This window comes from Microcebus murinus, chromosome 3, assembly GCF_040939455.1.
Source record: "Microcebus murinus isolate Inina chromosome 3, M.murinus_Inina_mat1.0, whole genome shotgun sequence".
Classification (NCBI taxonomy): domain Eukaryota; kingdom Metazoa; phylum Chordata; class Mammalia; order Primates; family Cheirogaleidae; genus Microcebus; species Microcebus murinus.
The window spans coordinates 105,632,318-105,653,036 of record NC_134106.1 but is presented as its reverse complement, the minus strand read 5'-3'; the positions used below and the strand labels follow the sequence as shown (position 1 = coordinate 105,653,036).

The following is a 20,719-nucleotide window of genomic DNA, read 5'->3' as shown; positions in this document are numbered from 1 at the left end:
AAGGCACAGTTGCTTATTTTGCATTCACTCATTTATTTATTTTTTTATTTCTTTTTATTAATTTTTTTTTCAAAATCACTCTATATATGGAGTGGCACCAGATTTAACCTATTCAAAATAAAAGTCATACAAACACAAAATATATTTCTGTGTCATGCCAGCTCATTATATAATAAACATGTTATGATAGCTAATTCTACTAGAATTACTGCAAATACTTACAGTACACTGAATTTTATTCTTTCACACCCATTTTAGTTCTAAAGAGAGGTTCACGAGTTAAATGATAATGGCATGGCTGTCTTGAATGTTGTGCAAACGTCATTGGGAAATGTGGATCCAATTAATCTGAAGGTCTGCTATGACCTGTATTAGCTTTACAGATAACAAAAGGGTTTAAGATAGAGTGAAATGAGCTATCAGTGGTTTCACATGTCTCATGAAAGAAAGGAAAAAACTGCATTAAAAAAAGTTTGCTGAATATCTGTGTTATGCAATTGAGTATTTCCTTTGTAACGTGCAAGAAAAAATATGTATACATTTCATAAGTATCTTTAGAAGTATTTTGTCTTAATAGGTACTTACAGATTATACAAGGCAGAACTGCTTTAATGCAGTTTCCTAACAAAGTACTAGAATTGCATCTTTCCATAGTGTAAATAATAATCAAACATAACCATGTTCAATTATTGATATTTTAGTCCAATGTTTTTGTTTCAATTACATATCTCTTTTCATCCTACCTATTATACATAAACTAACATCAAAATGAAAACTCCATTTAAGAAAGGGAATAAGGAAATGACCCCAAAATAGTACCCCACCATACAGAGAAGTGGTTTTCAAAGATAAGTATTTTGAGGAACTATAGTGAATTATCAACCTATATTCTAGGCTGCTTCACTTTATAGTCTAAGAAATTCTGCAAAGCATGAAACTACCCAAAGCTACATTGTTTCTACTGTTTGCTAGAGAGCCATCAAGGCTATGCCAGGTTACAAACATTCAGTGATGAGAACGTTTGCTCTCTTTACCTGTTATTCCCTATTCTGTCCATGGATTGTCACTTTCATCTGAATGTCCCAGCTCAATTTTCAATAGTATTAAATCATCCTCTATAGAGCAAAATGGCTCAAAATCTGCATATTCTGTTTCTTTTTATTGCACTGAAAAAATGCCATGCTTTCCAACTTTTGAGATGTATATATTGTGAAAAATGTCACTGCTCAGAACTCATTTCTTTCCTGTTCAGTCTGGATTTGTTTAAGACATATATTGATGTTCAAATCATATTAATGAAAAAGTCAATTAGGGTGTTGCCTTGTTTCCATGTTGTGAATCCTGAAATAGTTTTATATTGCACACAATTTAAAATTAATGCACTTGTGTTGTATGGAAGCTTGCACCAAACAAGTAAAATATGCAATTGTAATTTGAAATGTGAACAATAAGGCCAGCAAGCATAGCCTGTATTTGAAAGTGATAATAGTGAACTTAACTAACAAGACTGTATGCCAATGCATCTTTCTTTCCCTACCACACTATCCATAAATAAAATTTTAAAAAGTGAAATCTTCCCTGATAAGATTACCTGAAACTAAACTTGAACCTCAACCAATTGCCTGTTCATAATACCAAAAATATGTCACATTAATTTTTCATTTTCAGAACTTTCAAATAAAATTAGTTTTAAAAAGGAAGTGTTTTCTGGGTATAGAGACAACATAAAATAGTGTTTGATTGTTTCTGTGCGTGCATGGGTTCAGTTGCTTTTGTTGTTTGATGGATTTCCACATCAAGACCAAATCAACTTCATGATTTCCCTGATCTGCCATATGATCTTTGGCCTTTTAATGACATAATTGTTCAAGTCAGTTGAGAATAGTGGTCGTGTTCTGAAAAAAATATATACTTTCTACAAGTCATAATTAGTGTAGTTGATTACACATAATCAAGATTGTGTGTATACTGAGAGTATTTGGTGAATGTATGAAATCGAAGTTGATGCTCTTGATCTGAAAAGAGCAACATATGTGAATTTGGGACTTGCAATCACCCACTGAATATTGTTTTGCTCTTAGTTTTTGTTGAAATATTAAAGCTGTGATCTCCCCTAAATGCTTGTTAATAGAATCCCCCTTTATAAAGGGTGTACCTTTAGAGGGACTCTATCATTTGAATGGATTGCCTTTGATGGTGATATACCATATTCTGATGGTATATCTGAAATATATTTTCCCTACCCTGCTTTTATTGACCAGCCGGATGACACTCGAACAAAATCAAAGTGACTAAAATCATGCTTCAGCTTAGGGATGAGAGTGTGTTGTGTTCTGCTAATCAGGTTTGTTACCATGAAAAAAACTTGCAACCATCTTTTTTTTTTTTTCTTTTTTTCTTTTTTTGGAGAGGGGTTTGGGGAGAGAGTGAGTGTTGGGAATCAGTGAGGGAGTTAGACATGCAAATAACAAGGATGTTTCTACATTGTACATTATAACCAGGCTAACAGTATCACTAAAGGCCTGATCTGGAGGCAGAAGTGGCAGGCAAAGCTTTGTCTCTTTGGTAGCCCCCCTCTTTGTGATTAAATGGTTTTTGCTCTGTAACTCTTTTTTTTTTTTTTTTCCCCTTATTCTCCTTCTCATACATGAAAAGAACTTTGCTGTTGCTCCTTGACAGCCTACAGGTAAACTTCTCTTCTAGTGAGAGTGTTGACAGGAGATGGCTTATATTCCCCTGTTTTTGTAAGGGGAATATCCTCAGGATTGGCTTCCTCATTTTTGCTGAAACTAGCTGCACTGAAGGTCTCATAGGACGAGGTCAACTTTTTGTTGAGGAGGTTTCTGTTGCGGTCACCCATGATGGCAGCCTCGCCATTGGCCAGCTTTTCCTGGCTTCCTCGTTCATCTACAGGCATGAAAGTGGAGAGTTTGGGCTGGCTCTTCTTCCTCTCCGGAGAAGTGCGGACCGGCATCCAGCAGGAGTCTGAGTGGCCGTACTCATCACACTCACGAGTGCACTTCCCAGTCAGGGCTACATCTGGAAGAGGTCTTGAATCTGAAATCCAAGGAGAAGAAGCCGTTAGTGTTGGACATTCCTTTGTAGGCTTTCCTGATCTATATGAAAGTGGAAGGGGAACATGGAAAAAAATATATATATATATATCCCTCCTTACCATCTTATTTCCCAACACCCTGCAGCTCATCATCCCATAGGACAGTTTTTATTTCATATGCATCAACGATAAGATTTTGCAAAAGAAATCCAATATTATGGAAGAGAGAAATAGACAAAATGATAAATTTAAGTGTGTAGAAGATATGCATATATATATATATATATGCATTTGTTACAGGACAGGGCCATGTAGATATTCTGAAGTAGGAGTATTAAGTACTCATAGGTATGTTTGTATGGGTAAATTTTTTCCACATCCATAAGAAAAATTACTAAATACAAATAGGTAAATTTCTGGATCTATAAATTATCCCAGAAGTGATATGCTTTTGCCAATTGGATTTCTTCCTGCTTATACATTATTCATGGAATGCAAATACGCAAAACCTTATATTTAAAATACGTTCTAAGACTTCAGGGTGACTCGAAGTAAAACCTAAACTGGCAGCATATTATGTGGTAGAAAGCAGAAAGGCAAGGTACAAGTAGGGTAGAGGCATGAGCATGCCAGCAACATCGCCACCTGCCCACCCTGTCCCACAGCCCCTCTCCCCATGTCAAATGACCTAATATGTGCTGTATGGTAATTCCCTGAGTGTGTTATTTGCCAGTGTGTTTTGTGAATGGAAATATTACCTGAAATATCTGAAACGTATTGGTTAACTACAGTCAAGTTCCTAATTTTGATGAAATAGCATGTGCTCCTAATTAATGATGTTGGCCAAAGAATTGGAAAATGTCTTTTATTTCTAAAAAACTAAATTATGTCCAGAGAGTTATTGGGGATCAACAGTAAAGAGAGCAGTTAATAATTACCTTTATACATAATTAAAATCATTATATGTGTCTCTATCTGGAGAATGGTTATGTATTATCTTAATATTAAAAATATTTTTACAGACTTTATTTTTGTTTGTGGAAGAGAGAGAGAGAGAGACAGAACTGTTCTACCTTAGATTCTAAATGAATAAGCTAGAGGTTTTATTTAATATATGTTATTGTTTATTTTATTGCCAAATAAAAGAACATATTACAACTATTAAACACATTCCAATTTATATCATATGGTATCATTTTATTATAAGACTTGAGACTTAAAGACCAATGAATTTTGACCTCTGCAAATGTATTCACAGCCAGTAGAGTCTGAGATTTGTGTAGGCATAATGCTGGATAGAGTTGGTTTAAAATAAAAGAGGCTGTTAAATTATTCCCAATATATTTATAACCTCTTGTGCCTCTACACTCCATCTCCTGTAGTTTCAAATTTGTATAGGATATTATAAAAGTTTTTCTCTGCTAAATCTCCTAAATTAAGGCTCTCCAATAATGCTTGTCATTTTCCCCTTCAGTGATAGTTAACTGAAATATTGACATTTATCAACCCATCGATTTTTGAACCATCCTGGTCTGTGATTTTCATGCTCTGTGCTGAAAGTTCACACAAGGAAATGCCAGTGTTCTTTACAGGAAATCTAGCATTGCCTTACTCGTTCCCAAGGGTAAAATCCAAAGGTAATTACTTATTGCATTCTCATATGCTGCTATTTGACTTCTAAGTGGGCAGATCCTCCTAATTTTTAGCATCAAAAGAAAAGCACTTTCCCATTTTTATGATAAATTCCCTCTATGTTTCTCAAATGTGTATTTTAGATGCATTAAAAACAAAACCATCGACAAATTTTATGAATGATTTTTGGAATCTAGTTGGTTTAAATACACAAACTGCAAATTCTTTGAGAATATTTGCTATCTTGGAATACTTTGTCTTTTTGAAATTGGTTGTAAATACTTTGAATAGGAAAAAACCTTATAAAAATGCAAAGTATAAGTTCACATCTACTTTTTACCCAAGATATGTCTTTTTTTCTTCACCACTGTCAATGAATTCAAACTTTTTCTTTTTTCTTATAATACTGTCTATCAAAGGCACATGAAAATAATCAGGAATTTAGCTTCTGAAAGTAAAATCTTTATGAATTTGGTTGTCGTTTCCTGCAGAATGACCTAGAATTATCATCTCCCGTCATCTTATGTCTCACACAATGTGTCCATTTACTTACACAGTGACTTACGCAGGTGGCAGCTTTTCAGGGATTAATGGGTGTTTGTAGTTTGAAATTCATTGCACCTGTTTTGCTTTTGTTTGAGACGCACTTAAAAACGGTGCATGAAGCTATTTGGATGCTCTAATAATTCTTCCTACCTTTCACTTAACTTGTGTATCTAACCTATCTACAGCTCATAAGAGGTTATATTCATTTAGATCGACTCTATTTCCACTTAACTATAAGTGAGATGCTTTTCAATTCTTTTCCTCAGTCTTTACTTCATAGTCTGGAGTATTTTCCACTAAAATTGATTTTCTCTATTGCTTTTAATGAAACACAGCTCATCTTCTGTGCCATCATCCACATGCGAGCTGCCACATCTTTATCCAAGCAGCATGACTTTTAATAAGGATTCCCTGTCATTTCAAAAGTAAAACACTTGATTGGAGACCACAGTGGAAGATGGCAAGCCTAATTGGCTGAGACATGTTGCAGTGTTTGTCATCAAATTTAGAAAAATAATCAAGAAAAGCTATAAGAGATTCATCATGAGCTATTAAAACTTCCAATTTGGATGACTAAAGTGAATCTTAAAAAGAAATGTCAATAATTAACAAATGCAATTTGTATTACGATGCAATTTATTAAGGGAAGGCATGAGTGGAATAGTATTTTTCTGTGTTTATGTATTTTCTAATTTTAATTATGAAGGCATATATTATACATTTTTTAAGACACAAAAGCTATATAGGGTCTTAGAGAATCATCAAATGCAATATTTTCTTCTTTCCATAAAACACATACTTTTATAATGTTCTAATTTTGTGGGATTATAGAGGTCGACCTTCTACAATTAGTAACTCTTCTTCGTCTTTCACTGAAGGATGTTTTCTAACACTTAGCAACATTATTTTATGCTTTAGTTTACTACTTTTTAAAATTTCTTTTCTTTTTATTTATTGTTTTGGAGACAAAGTCTTGCTCTGTCGCTCTGGGTAGAGTGCGATGGCATCATAGTAGCTCACAGCAACCTCAAACTCCTGGGCTCAAGGTATTCTCTTGCCTCAGTCTCCCCAGTAGCTGGTACTACAGGTGCATGCCAGCACGCCTGGCTAATTTTTCTATTTTTTTTTAGTAGAGACAGATTCTTGCTCTTGCTCAGGCTGATGTGGAACTCCTGAGCTCAAGCAATCCTCTCATCTTGTCCTCCCAAAGTGTTAGGATTACAGGCATGAGCCACCATGCCTTGCCTACTATTTCTTGACCTGAATAAAGATGAAATGATGGGTATAAAGTAAATAAATACAAAGGAAGAATATTCTATATGAAAATTTAATAGTATTCTCTATAAGCACTTTGTACAATAAAGCTAGTTCTTGAGAGGTTTTTTTTTGTTTCTATATTTTCCCCCTACTCTTTCATATTAAACCTTGAGAAGACAAAGTAGAAATGGGGCCAGGCATGGTGGCTCACTACTGTAATCTGAGGTCAGGAGTTTAACAGCATTCTGAGCAACACAGCAAAACCACCTGCCCTCACCTCCACCCTGTCTGTCTCTACAAAAAAATGGAAAAATTAGCCAGGCATGGTGGCACACACCTGTGGTCACAGCTACTTGGGAGGCTGAGACAGGAGGATTGCTTGAGCCCAGGAATTTGAGGTTGCAGTGAGCTCTGATGAAGCCACTGCACTCTAGCCCAGACAACAGTGCAAGATCCTGTCTCCAAAAGAAAAAAAAGGAAATTATATTCGTAAAATCTTGTTTTTGCTTAACATCACTTGTAGAGAGTTCCATTTTAATCTAGTTATACTATGTAGTAGAATCAGTGCGTCATTTCGGAGAGTTAAAGTCCTTTCCTTGACATAAAGTTAATTTCCCTTTTAAAAGTACACAGTAAGCCATAATAACAGCTAACAACCTTAGAACAATTCATAGCATATGAAGTACTTACCCATACTTCACCTCTTATACTTATCACCTCAATCATATAGCAAGGAGGAGAGAAACATTGAGGCGGTCCAACATATGAGAGAGCTGAGGCTCAAAGAATAAGCATTGCAACTTTCAACTTAGTGTTTTCCCATGACACCATATTGCTCCTTCTTATAATATAACAGCAGAGTCATTTAAAGGTCAATTATTGCTACCATAGCCATAAGAAAAAGCCATAGTCCACAAAGAAAAAGAAAATAACATCTGAACAGAACAGGAAATAGATACCACAGAGTCACAAGTTTCGTTACTTAGTGAAAAGAATGGTGCAATCTCCCTAAAACTACAAATTTCCTAAAGTGGGAAAAACTATACGCTAATTTAAGAAGTTAGGGTGTCTCCCTAAAAGAAAACATTTTTGTTTTTACTGGGCAAGGTAGATGGGTGAGTTAGGGGCAGATGCTGCTAGATGCTGTTACAATGACCTCAACAAGAAGTGACAGGCAGATACTATGCAGAATCATTAGAAATAACAAGGCAAGTCCAGATTTATAGAGGCATCTAATGTTTCCAAAAGCTGTCCTACACAATTCAGAACCTATTAGAGGCATCGTTATTACAGGAGCACACAATGAACTCGTTAAGACTTGAAGACAGCTCTGCACCAGAAAGGATTTTGAGTATGCTGAGTTATGCATCCTGCCCGCATCCTGGACACTCACTCTACTCCAGGTCCTTTGCTTGGGACAATACATGGATTTTTCTGTTTACTAAGAGAAGGCATGCAAATATCACATTTAATTTTAAAATATTTCCAGTGAATTTTTGTTCTTTTGTAAAGGTCCGATACATATAGCTGTATGTATCATTTGCTTATTTGTTTAATTTATAAATTATTGAATTCACTGATCATGTGAGTTAAGTGGATTACTAGTCAATGTGTAGACTTCCCAGATGTTCACACCATTCCTCCAATTTGTTCTTTAAAATCAAACACTAGCACATTACTAGCATTACTTGACAAAATTCTGCAAATAAAAAATTGTGGTATTTTCTTCTTTGTGAGAGGCCAAAAAAAGTAGGTACCATTTCCTTTTTTTTTTTTCTTTTTAAAGTATTTGGTTTTCTTTTCATCCTTCTTGACTTTCTGATATACAAAGACTTTTTTCCCTAGAAGAAAACTTGGATTCTAGTGGAAATGGTGGACAATGAAAAGGTTTTATGAAAGAATGAGCAAGCAAAATGAAATATAATTGGTAAGTCTTTTTCAACAAGTATTTTAACATTACCTTCACTTTCCCTAGTTCAAATGAAAATAGCTCTTTTATTCAAATGATTAAACCAAGTGCCTTATTTTAACATAGCTATCAGAAAATATTTCTTTTTGCCTTTCCTGTTAGGATGGAGAAAAACAAATACCTATTAGCTAAAACTTTTTATTTGGAAAACTATAATTGTAGTCAAGAAAGCTCGGGGATGAGAAGACAGGATCCGAAATATGCCCACTCACACCGAGCCGGACTTGGCTTTTTCGTGTACTTAACTGGAAGATCCCTGTCTTTTGCCTGTTTGGGGAATTTAGGAAGAACAGATGAGCAAACATAGAAGAGTTTACGGTGGGGGTGGGAATCACTGACTTAGACGAGGAGTTTGTGATGCTCTGAGGGTGTGAAGACCTCCTGGAAGAGGGGACGTTTATGGTTATGCAAGTGTCACTCAGGCTACAAAAAAGAGGTCACGATTCCTAGAGAGTGTTCCAGTTTGTCACAGAATCACTTGATCCAACTGAGCTAGGAGAGGATATGAGGACAATCTAATCACTCAGCTCTTTCTTCAGAGTCACCTGTACCACTCCCGAGCACTGCCCTCAAAGCTTTTGAAAAGAGCGGGAGGTCTGGAGACCCAACGGTGCTCTAGGCTCAACCGTTTGTACGCGGTATAATTTCTGATATTTTTCTGAGCTTCAAGCTCCTCATCAGTAAGATAGTAATACCCAGTCCTTCGTTTATTGTGAGATCAATGAATTAATGTAGTCACAGCTCATAGCATGGTCCCCGATGCAGTGTAGGTGTTCGATAAATAGTAGGTCACAGCCCCTGGAAAGGTTTGAGGAGGTAGAGACTTATTTTTCTCTCTGCAATTTTCTGGGAGTGAAAAGGGCATAGTTTATGGGAATAGGTTCAGGAGCCAGGTGATCTAGATTCATGACCTAACTTTGTCACTTTGTAGTTGTGTAACTGTGAAGAGGTTACTTGATTTCAGTGTCCTTACATATGTAAGGAACAGGAGAAGTTATTAACATCTCAGAATTACCATAGGATTAAATGTGTTAATATATGTAAAGTAATTATAATAATTCTTGACACACAGTTAGCTCTCAATAAATATTAGCTATTTTAGGTGCAAACTCTTATCCAAATTCAGTTGTCAAAAAAGCTCAAAATACTAAAAGATTTTTTTCCATAAATTTACAACAAGCCTGATCTGAACAAATACAAGGTTGTTTTCATCATTTTATCTCACATGGTGTGAATATTTATATTTTACTGTAAAAATTGTATGCTAATTAAAGGCATAGTCTTAGCGTCTTAAATTTTTAAATAATATAAGATACATGCATGATATTATCTTTCTAACATATGAATTTTGACATAAATCTGGCTGCCAAAGGTTTCAGATAACTTAATGTGAAATTAATACCAATTATCAATCAAAGAGCATATATTTTGAGTTACTTTTCTAGTAGTGCTACTGGATTTTTGCTTACAGAGTACATGATAAACAGAGCTACCATCTACTTAGGAAAATTCGCTGGCCACCAGATCCCGTTTCTCTTCATTAGGCATCCCCCTGATACTTTATTATTAAGAGTTTACCAAACAATATTTGTTCAGTATGTATTATGGTTGCTCAAACTCTAAGGGCAGGCGGGGTGCTATTGCTCATGTCTATAATCCCAGACTTTGGGAGGCCAAGGTGGGGCATCAGTTGAGGCCAGGAGTTCAAGTCCAGCCTGGGCAATATAGCAAGACCCTGCCTCTACAAAAAGTAAGAAATAAAAAATTAGCCAGGGGAGGGGGGGAGAAAAAAAAAAAATAAAAAAAATAAAAAAAATAAAAAATTAGCCAGGCATGGTGGTGCAAACTTGTAAGTCCTAGCTACTTGGGAGCCTCAAGCAGGAGGATTCCTTGAGCCCAGGAGTTCAACGCTGCAGTGAGCCATATAGTGCCTCTGCACTCCATTCAGGGCAACTGAGAAAGACCCTGTCTCAAAAAATAATAATAATAATAATTCAAGGGGAAATTATCTATTATTTGGAATTATCTTTACAACCTCAACAGATCAACTTCACGATTAATCATTTTGCTTTAAACTTGCCCCTAAGATAGTGGGTTGCCAGCTTACTATCTTGGTTTACCTGCATGAGTAGCACAAGAACTTAGCCATTTTAAAGATGAGTCAAAAATTAACTACAAATTAGCAATAAATTAAATCTAACAAGAAAAGGTTGAAAATCAGGACAAGACAACAAAAGCAGGGCAAATACCTAAAATGCAATGTACTATTCATACATCAAAAATGATAAAAGAAAAAGTCACTAATCCTGAGCTATGCAGACTTCATGATGTATGTACATGATTGTTTTAAACTGCAGAATAAGACCCGTAATTCCTCTAATCTCCCCATACACAACCCTTTGGAATGTGACATCACTGCTCCTATGGTCAAGTTGTAGATTCTATTTTGCCTCCCTTACAGCTGAGCTAGCTTTGACAACTAGAATACGGCAGAAGCGATACTGTGATATTTCTAGCCTAGCTACCAAGAGGTCTAGCAATTTTGCATTTACCATTGGAACTCTGGGATCGCCATGGGGAGAAAGCATGATCAAACCTCTTTGAAGATGAAAGACCACTGCAGAGGGAGATGCAGCTGTCCCAGCTGTCTTGGCAAAGTCTACCCCCAGCCGACTCTCCAAGGGCATGCACCCTCATAGCGAGCCAGGCAAAACTAGCAGAAGAACCATGTAACCAACCCACAGAAATGTAAGAAGTAATAAATCTTTGTTGTTTCAAGCCACTAAGTTATGTTTGTTTGTGTTTGTTTGGTTTTTTGTTTGTTTCCACTGTTCAGGAAAAGATCACTGAAGTAATAATCATAGATACATTATACAATCTGCAATAAACAAAGTGCTCCAAACAATAGTGTGAGATCTGGAAATAATACATTCTTCTTTTTTTATATCTCCTTATCGTGGGTAACAAACTGACAGATATTACTGTAAGCACAACCCTTCAAATGAACATTTTCAGAGATATAGGCACATTTAGGAAGTTCAAGCAGAGGGCTACCACATAAAGTTTTAGAAATTCTCAACCTTTAATTACAAGATTTCACTGCATTACACCTAGGAGTGCTCCAGTTCCAGCTGACATGCCAAGACAATATTAAAATGTTTAAACATGTTTGAAAACATCAGCAACTTTTCTCCATACCTTAGGCTAAACTCAGTTAAACAGCAATTGAATGTATCTCAAGAAGCATTTATGGCCCTGAGGCTTAGACCACTGTCATTCTGAATGTGCCATTATCATATACAGTGGAGACTGTGCATGCGACGTCTCACGCAGTCTTGCTGAATCAACTCAAACACGAATCTGCTGGTTGGCACATGAAAACTGCACTACAGCAGCAAAATGTATGCTGGCTGCGTGGGAGTGATCAATTTATGCACATCAGAGATGTGACTTCACTTTGGTTCTCCTCTTTGCCCATGCCAAATCAGAGGCAGCAGAATTTTTTTGTGTGAAGGAGCAGAGTAGCACTAAAAGAGTTATAAGGAACAATGTAGAGCCACTTTCCTTTAATGGTATCAAATCTTCAAAGTTTTTTAATATAACTGAGTGATTATCATCTGATGGTATCATATTTTTATTCATTAGATCTATAACTATGTTATTAATCAATGTTCATCATTGGCCATAAAGCTGTAGAATATGTATTCTACAATAAATAGTAATATTATCTTCAGGAATGGATGTTTACTCTAAAAATAATATTTAAAGTCTTTATTAACTGTAAGAATATTACCTTTGAGTTGTAGTCTTCTTGAAGCCAGTGCTCATTTTATTTTTCCTTCTCCAATAACATATGCTTTTATACAAAGAGATTTTTGAAAAAAGAAAATTGTAAAAATAATTCAATAGATATTCCCTCTTTCTTTCTTCCCATATAAACCATGATAAATCATTTTTATCAAAAGTGAGAAGTTACAAAATAGCCTCTGTAATAAGTAGTTCTGATTAAAGGACTTAATGAATGCAAGTAGGTTAAATATTGAATCAAATGCATTCAGTAGTAGGGGATGTCTTAAGGAAGAAAAGTTTCACTACATCATGAATATAAGGCATTTCCATGTGTTTTTTTTTTCTTTATTTTATGTGAAAGTCTAAAATGAACTACATTAAAGCTAAATCATATGTGCAGTAGAGTTGTACTGTGATTACTTTTTGCATGGGGCAAATCACAGCAACTTAGATTTATTGAAGTAATACTAATTTTTTTTAAAAAAAAAAGTAAGAAAAATCATAGCACCGATTCATTTTCTCCTTCACTGTAGTGGTCCTGAGAAACTATACAGTTATTCTAATGATAAGGCCTTTTGCAAAACATATCCTCAAGCTCTTTGCCTAGGATTGCCTATTGAAACATTCAGAAGTCACGCAGAAAAGCTTCTCTGGTTGGAACCACTCCTTCAGTGATGAGCTGTGTTGTGACAGAATTTCATTAGCAGCTGTGATTTGGGAGAAGGACAAAGATTGCAACCTCTGAGGAAAGTTTCAGGCACACGTTGAGTTTTGAAGCGCTATTGAGAGGCAGGGGCTCCGAGAGCTTTTGGTAGGAGCTGAAAAACCATCCACGGGGAGAATTTTAAACTATTTGCTATGCCGGCTCCTCGGCCTGGCCAATAGGCTGGTCAGTTGAAAGTAAAATTGGCAATCACAATTAGAACCGAAAGAGTGTTGAGAGAGCTTGAGAGTGCGGAGGTAAATAAAAGGGGAAAAGGAGAAAATGATCTCTGGTGAGCAGCAAACAAAACTCAATGATCAGCTTAAACAGAGGGGAAATCAATGCAGCGACATTGGATCGGTTTGCTTCATTGATTGTTGCTGCTCATTGAAATGGTTTCTTTTATTTACTCCCCGTTTCCGTGGAGAGTGGCGAAGCCTCACTGCTGGGCGTCCGTGGGGCCCGCGCGGGGAGCGGCGGGCGCTGGAACCGCTCCCCCCTGCGGGCGCCCCGCGCGCGGTCCCCCCCGCACGTCCGCCCCGCGCTCGGTCCCCACGTCCGCCCCGCGCTCGGTCCCCCCCGCACGTCCGCCCCGCAGCCCGTCTGTCTGGGCCGGATAAGGGCCCCGGAGCTGTATGCACCCGAATCCCCGAACCTGCACACATGTATGTGACACAGTAACGGGGAATTAAGATTTCAGGTGATATTAAGATTGCTAATAAACTAACTTTAAGATAGGAAGGCTGCACTGGATTATGCAGGCGAGCCAATTCGTAATCACCGGGCTATTAAGAGTGGAAGTAATGGGCATTTATTGAAACCTTAAAATCTGTACCCCCATAATATGCCAAAATAAAAAAAAAATTAAAAAAAAAAAAAAAAGAGTGGAAGTGGGAGGCAGAAGAAAAGTCAGTGTCAGGGTGATGTGAAAAAGACTCAACCTGGGCCGGGCGCGGTGGCTCACACCTGTAATCCTAGCACTCTGGGAGGCCGAGGCGGGCGGATTGCTCGAGGTCAGGAGTTCAAAACCAGCCTGAGCAAGAGCGAGACCCCGTCTCTACTATAAATAGAAAGAAATTAATTGGCCAACTAATATATATATATAAAAAGTTAGCGGGGCATGGTGGCGCATGCCTGTAGTCCCAGCTACTCGGGAGGCTGAGGCAGGAGGATCGCTCGAGCCCAGGAGATTGAGGTTGCTGTGAGCTAGGCTGACGCCACGGCACTCACTCTAGCCTGGGCAAAAAAGCGAGACTCTGTCTCAAAAAAAAAAAAAAAAAAAAAAAAAGACTCAACCTGCCATTGCTAGCTTTGAAGATGGAAGAAGAGGCTACAAACCAAAGAATGTGGACATGTTCTAGAAATGGGAAAAGGCAAGGAAACAGATTCTCTCCCTGAGCCTCCAGAAAGGATTGCAGCCTTGCTGGCACTTTGCTTTTACCCCTGGAAGATTCATGTCAGACTTCTGACCTAAGGAATTTTTAGAAAATAATCTTTTGTTGTTGTTTTAAAGTCTTAAGGTTGTAGTAACTGTTTACAGCTGTAATAGAAACCCAATACACATTCCCACCGCTCATCTGGTCAGAGTAGAAACAGCGCAGACTCTGCATGTGGTATTTTCCACCCATATTTCAGCCATTAAAGGAAATGGAGTGGACAAACTTTGATTTTCATTTGTCACTGAGTCATATGTACCTAATTCTTGAGTATCTACTCCAGAATTTTCATTTTGTACTTTTGAAAATTCTACTTTACCCTAGTATCTGATTGTCCATGTTGTTTATATTTGATCAATTAACACTAAGTACAGTTTGTTTTTGTTCAATAAAGTATAAACAACTCACTTTTCTAGGTGATAACTCCTCCACCCCTAGTGATAGCTGTCTCTGGTAATATATTTCCAAAGGAATTGCTTTAAGCCATTCTAAATTTGGGTAATGTGATTCCAAAAAAAAAAAAAAAAAGGAAAAAGAATTTGACATAATAGCTAAGAAGTTGAGTCAGGTACCAGGGCACAACCCTAATGAGTCCTTTGTAAAATTTATGGTATTTTTGTGACTTCCTGATGTTTATTACTTGTTTGTCAAGTAATAAACAAGCCTGTTTCCCTACTCGTAATTAGCAGGGAAGTGCCCTTAATAAAAGGAGATTTATGATTATTTTAAGAACAGTAAGTAGAGTAACACGTCTCTCCCTAGTTTAAAATCCTCTTCCACAAACTTCAGAATAAATTCCAAATTACTCATTTTAGCACAGAAGGCCCTTCCTGGATCTGGATCAAGCCTACTTCTTAACTCTTCCCATTCTCACATGTTCCCACTTGCCACTTAAACAGACTTAATATTCTTGTCATTTTTAGAAAGCCTCATGTGGTTCCACATCTGCATGATATTATTGTGTTTTCTTCTTTCGCTTTGTTACTTATCTGTGTCTCATGACTCCTTTGAAATCCAGTTCCAGCGTGCTTGCTTCGAGATTTCTTCTGGCTAGCCTAATCGTGATTCCTCTTTGCCTCTCTCGTCTTTATCCTATGTCCACCTCTTTCTTAGCACTGAAATCTGCTACCTATTCATGTTACTTTTCCTATGAAATATAACTCTGCATGTACAGGAAAGGGACAAGTTAGCTATGTACTCTGGATTCTAGAGCATTCCAGGCACATACTCAGAAAGGGCCTGTTGAATGGATGAATGAAGGACGGGGTAGGGAGACATAGTGCATGGCTATATCTACCTTCACCATGATCACAGGTAGAATTATTATCAAGACATCTCTTACTCATAAGTGTAATCTCACTGGTCAAGCTGAGAAAATGATATGGCTTTTGTTTGTTTGGTATGTGCTGATCTAAATAAACTCCTCCACTAGTCACTCTCCTGTCCCCCTTTCAGGACCTATCCTATTATCTCTGTAGTTGAGATTTACTTTCTAACAACACAATGTAGTGACTGAGATGTATTTTTATAACACAAAACACAGTCTTCACACTCGGCCTGAGGCTGGGTTGCTGTCAGTGGAGGTGGTAGAGGATGCTAAGAAAAAGTCCAAGGAAAATCCTATACATAATGGTCCCAAGACTATACATATGAACCAATTTGTTAAGTTTCTATGTTTATGGATGGTAGCTATTTTACAATTAATTTTAGTTTTGTTAGGATCTCTGGTTGGCAGTTACACATGTCTTTTAAGAATGAACTAGGTGGGCACTGTGGCTCACGCCTATAATCCTAGCACTCTGGGAGGCCAAGGCAGGTGGATCATTTGAGCTCAGGAGTTCGAGACCAGCCTGAGCAAGAGCGAGACCCCATCTCTACTAAAAATAGAAGGAAATTAGCTAGACAACTAAAAATATACATAGAAAATTTAGCCAGGCATGGTGGTGCATGCCTGTAGTCCCAGCTACTCAGGAGGCCGAGGCAAAAGGATTGCTTGAGCCCAGGAGTTTGAGGTTACTGTGAGCTGGGCTGATGCCACGGCACTCTAACCCCGGCAACAGAGTAAGACTCTGTCTCAAAAAAAAAAAAAAAAAAAAAAAAAAAGAGTAAACTAGGAAAATAAAATTTACTATTGACTTATACATAGCTCATTCCATTGACAAAAATTTTCAAACTACAGAGTCATGAAAGAAAGCTGGTCTCCCTGATAGAAAAGATGAAGAACAGAAGGTTCTCTTCTCCCATTCTTGGAATATAGGTGCATTGTAATAGATAACACTGAAGGCAATGTACCAACCAAATTCAGTTTGAAAACATTTATTTCCCTTGGTAGCAACCTGATAGATGCATTTTAAATGAGTAGGATCATGGGCAGTTTAGATCAGTTCTTTCCAACCAGAGCATCATGACCTACCAGATGGTGTTAGAATCTGTCTAAGGAGTCATAACCAGCTTATATGAAGTTCACATTGTTTTGTGAAGATTTTGATTTAGTTTTTTACATGTGTATATTTGTACTCATATTTATATACTTGATTCCTATGAAAAAAATAATTTCTTATTGTGGGCCACACTGAAAAAGCTGGAAAGTCTTTATAATTTAAATCATACTACTTGGAAATATGTGCATTCTTTGTTATTTCTGAGTAAACTGTATATTGTCATATGTCATTTAATACAGTCTAATACAATTTTAATAGGCACACAATGTCATCTGAATTTTAAATTTCACTTTTAGCTGTCATTTCAAATTTTACTTCAAGGCAGGATAAAGTTTTATCCTTATTAAAAATAATTCAGATAACTCAAATAATAAGAGTTAGTTACATCCACAATAACCACTTCAGGAAGTCTATTGCAAATACAGTTTTTTACCTTGAGATATTCTGAATTTACAGTTAATTCCCTAGATTTCAATTTTCTAGAATTAGGTGTAATTGTGATGAGCCTTCTCATAATTCACTTAAATCCTCTTGATAGACTTTCATTTATTTCAATCAACAAAATGGTAACAGACCCTTTTCAAAAAGAGGACTTAATGTGACTTCTTGAAGCCATATAGACATTAAGATGTAGGACACATTTAAGCTGTCTAATTGTACTGCCAGTCTAATGCCTAAGTATTAATCTGTCACAATGTCAAATTACATACATTTAGGCTTTTTTTCTTTAGTAAAACGTGTCTGCACTTAACAAACTCATAGTGTAAGAAAAATCAGGAGTGCAATTAGAATGTCATCTCTCCTGCAGATGACTTAAGAAAAGCATGAATCAGAGCTTAACAGTCAACATAATTTCACAGATAATCGTGGCAAAATTATGGTACTGCAACAATTCTAAGGGAGTACAGTAAGCCCAGCAGACAGTGACGATTCATCTCCACCATCTGCTGTACATACTCTTTATTTACGTCTATATTTTTTTCTTTTTTTGTCCAATATTTTCTGTTTTGACTTTGCCAGCAGTGACCATCACATAGAAAAACAGGTTTCATGGTGTAAACAGATTTTTTCCCATGTGGGCAATGAATTAGATTCACTGGCTATTCTACAGCTCTTAGGCAAAGAAGACCGGCTGGAGGGAATTAATTTTAACAAGCCTTTGTGTATTGGCCAGTGTCTTATACAATTCAAATGAATCAATCCTATCAGAAACAAACAAACAGAGAGATAAAATTATAAGAATTGTCACCAATGGAAATCATTACAAAAGCATATGCTTTGGGAGTTTTCCTTTAAATGATGTACTTAAAATTTATGTGAACTACATTAACCACTGGATTGTACTCTGTGAATACTTAAGTGAATCATCAGATGGAAAATGCTGGCAAACTCTGCTTTCTTACTTGTTAGGTTTCTCTGTTCTGCAAATAAGCCAAGGACTAGTGGAATTTAGATAAGCTGTTGCAGGACAAAGGAACTCAGTGGGAATTCCAAGATGGAGAGGAAATAAGACGACTTCACTGCAGAACAGGCAGGAAGGTTTCAGGTTCAGGGAAGACAGGCCTGACTATTGTGGTACCATAACCTACAAAACTGTATTCACTCATATATCAGGCACTATTCTAAGAACTCATATAACTCATTTTATATAACACCTATTGAACAGACGAGGAAACTAAAGCACACAGAAGTTAAGTGAGTTACGCAAGAGCTTGCATCTTCCGAGTGGTGGAATGAGATTGCAAACCCAGGCACTCTGACTTCAGAATTGTACACTTAACCACTATGCCAGACAACCTCTCAATCAGCAACACATCAATGTATAGATGTTCCTCAACTGACAATGATGTTATGCCCAATAAATGCATCATAAACTGGAAATATCATTAGTTGAAGATGTATTTAATACTCCTAACCTCCTGCAGATCACAGCTTAGCTTAGCCTACCCTGCATGTGCTCAGATACCTGTATTACAGCCTACAGTTGGCAAACTCATCTGGCAACACGGCACCCTGCGAATATCAGTTATTTACCCTTATAATTACCTGGCTGAGGGGGAGCTGTGGCTTCCTGCTGCTGCCCAGCATGGCAAGAGAGTATCGTACTGAATATTGCCAGCCTGGGAAAAGATCAAAATTCAAAATTCGAACTATGTTTTCTACTGAATGTATATCACTTTCACACCATTGTAAAGTAGCAAACCATAGTAAGTAGAGGACCATCTGTACTATATAAACTCATGTTGTAAGTTTGAAAAAAAAAATCATCTTTGTCTAAGCAGGATTAAAGCAGAACAGTATTCCTCTATACATAGAAGAAGAACGCTGGAAAAAGCAGCGTCCCTGGATGTCAGATATCGTGGTAAATGTTAAAGTCTCAGATTGAAGTAAGGGGAATGTTTTTAGCTTGGGCAGACAGAAAGGTGGAAACTTGAGGAGTTGGGAAGGTTCCAGAGCCAGATGACACTGGGATGTGTCTGTTGGTGTCCAGCCTGTTTTTTCCTTGGGGTTTTCTCCCTTGGCTGTCCTCAGTTGGTCCTTGAATGAGATGGAACATTTTCTCAAAATAAAGAGACTGAATTACTGTGTTGGTAAAAAGCCTCAGACTTCTATGAAGAAAAAGTTCATCTCCACAGTATAGGACTATTTTAAGTTCTACATGGCAGGAAGACCACTCAATTATGAGGTTTTGGATCATTGTCATTCCACAAAAAGGAAAGCCATGTGTGGAAACCACAGCATACTGGGCTGAGCTGAGAATGGAAGATGCTGAACCACTCCTTGCTGAACTGGATGTGAGAAGGGGAAATAAATGCTTTAAGAACAGAAAACAAACAAACAAATATGATTTGGACAGTTATTTCTGCCAAACAAAGGATTAAAGGTATTATGTAGAACATATTAATCACAATTGTGTTGGTTCAATTATAAAAGAATGTACAGATTTCTTAAGAGAAAATTAACACAAAGCAATATTCAGACTATACATATACAACTTGACTTTGTATATTAATCAAATAATTGAATAATATCCCAAGTTTTAGTTTATTTGAGAATGCACAGTTGCAACCCAGGAAGCTAAAATATAATCTGTAAAAATGGGGAAAAGCTATGCATATTAAAAGACAGTGAGGTTAAAAAGGTAGCAGTGCCTTCATGTATCTAGTACTTTTCATAATTGTATCTTGGAACCAAGGCACAAAACTAAGCAAAGGTGTAACCATGCACTGTATACAACTTTACTTTCCCTTTGTGATTATTTAAAGGAATCAATGAATCAGTGGTTAATACACTGGGATCTGAGCAAAAGGAGCCTGATTAGAGTCCATACTCTGCCACTTAGCAGCTATGTAACCTTGAACAAATTACTTATAAGTCTATTTCATTGGTTTGTTCTGAGGATTACATGAGAAAATGCATTTAGAGTTTAGTATTCATATAGTGATCTACACATAGAAGCACTTAACATAGTGTTCTGCTGTTATCACTACTGTTCCTTTAGCTGCTATGCTATGCATCCTTTCCTCACATATATTTCAGTATAGAATATTGGTTCTAAATTATTGAAAATTATGTATTTCTATTTAATGTCCTCTTTTGTGTCATAAAGTAAAAGTGTCAAAACCTTAAATTTTTAGTCTATTTACCAAGAAGAAAATAATATTTTTAATATATGAAGATTACAGATTCAGGTCTTTGTGTTATAAATTTATAGTGCAAATATACATGTTTTACATAATCCACCAGAAAAGTAGGTGATAAAGAATACCTTTCAGTATTGCTTATTTTAATATTATTTAAATTAATAAATATTAAAAATGCATATTAGAAGACTTAAAAAAGGAATTATAAAGTAATTTAATTTCAAAGATTAGGTGTACATAAATTAAT

The 20,719-nt window shown here is 36.7% G+C and overlaps 1 protein-coding gene across 7 annotated transcripts in view; it reads right to left on the bottom strand.

Annotated features, from left to right (window-relative positions):
- Window positions 1-647: 647 nt before the first annotated feature.
- The window catches only part of PCDH7 (protocadherin 7), a 400,741-nt gene continuing 380,669 nt past the window's right edge, over window positions 648-20,719 (bottom strand). For 4 of the 7 annotated variants that reach the window (XM_012767262.3, XM_012767263.2, XM_012767264.3 and 1 more), the window contains one exon: window positions 648-3,057. In XM_012767262.3, the coding sequence (XP_012622716.1) occupies window positions 2,681-3,057 (377 nt within the window). In that variant the 3' untranslated portion in view covers window positions 648-2,680. The remainder of the gene's footprint in view (window positions 3,058-20,719) is intronic. The other 3 variants (XM_012767267.3, XM_012767269.3, XM_076001157.1) reach the window with 2 other exon arrangements.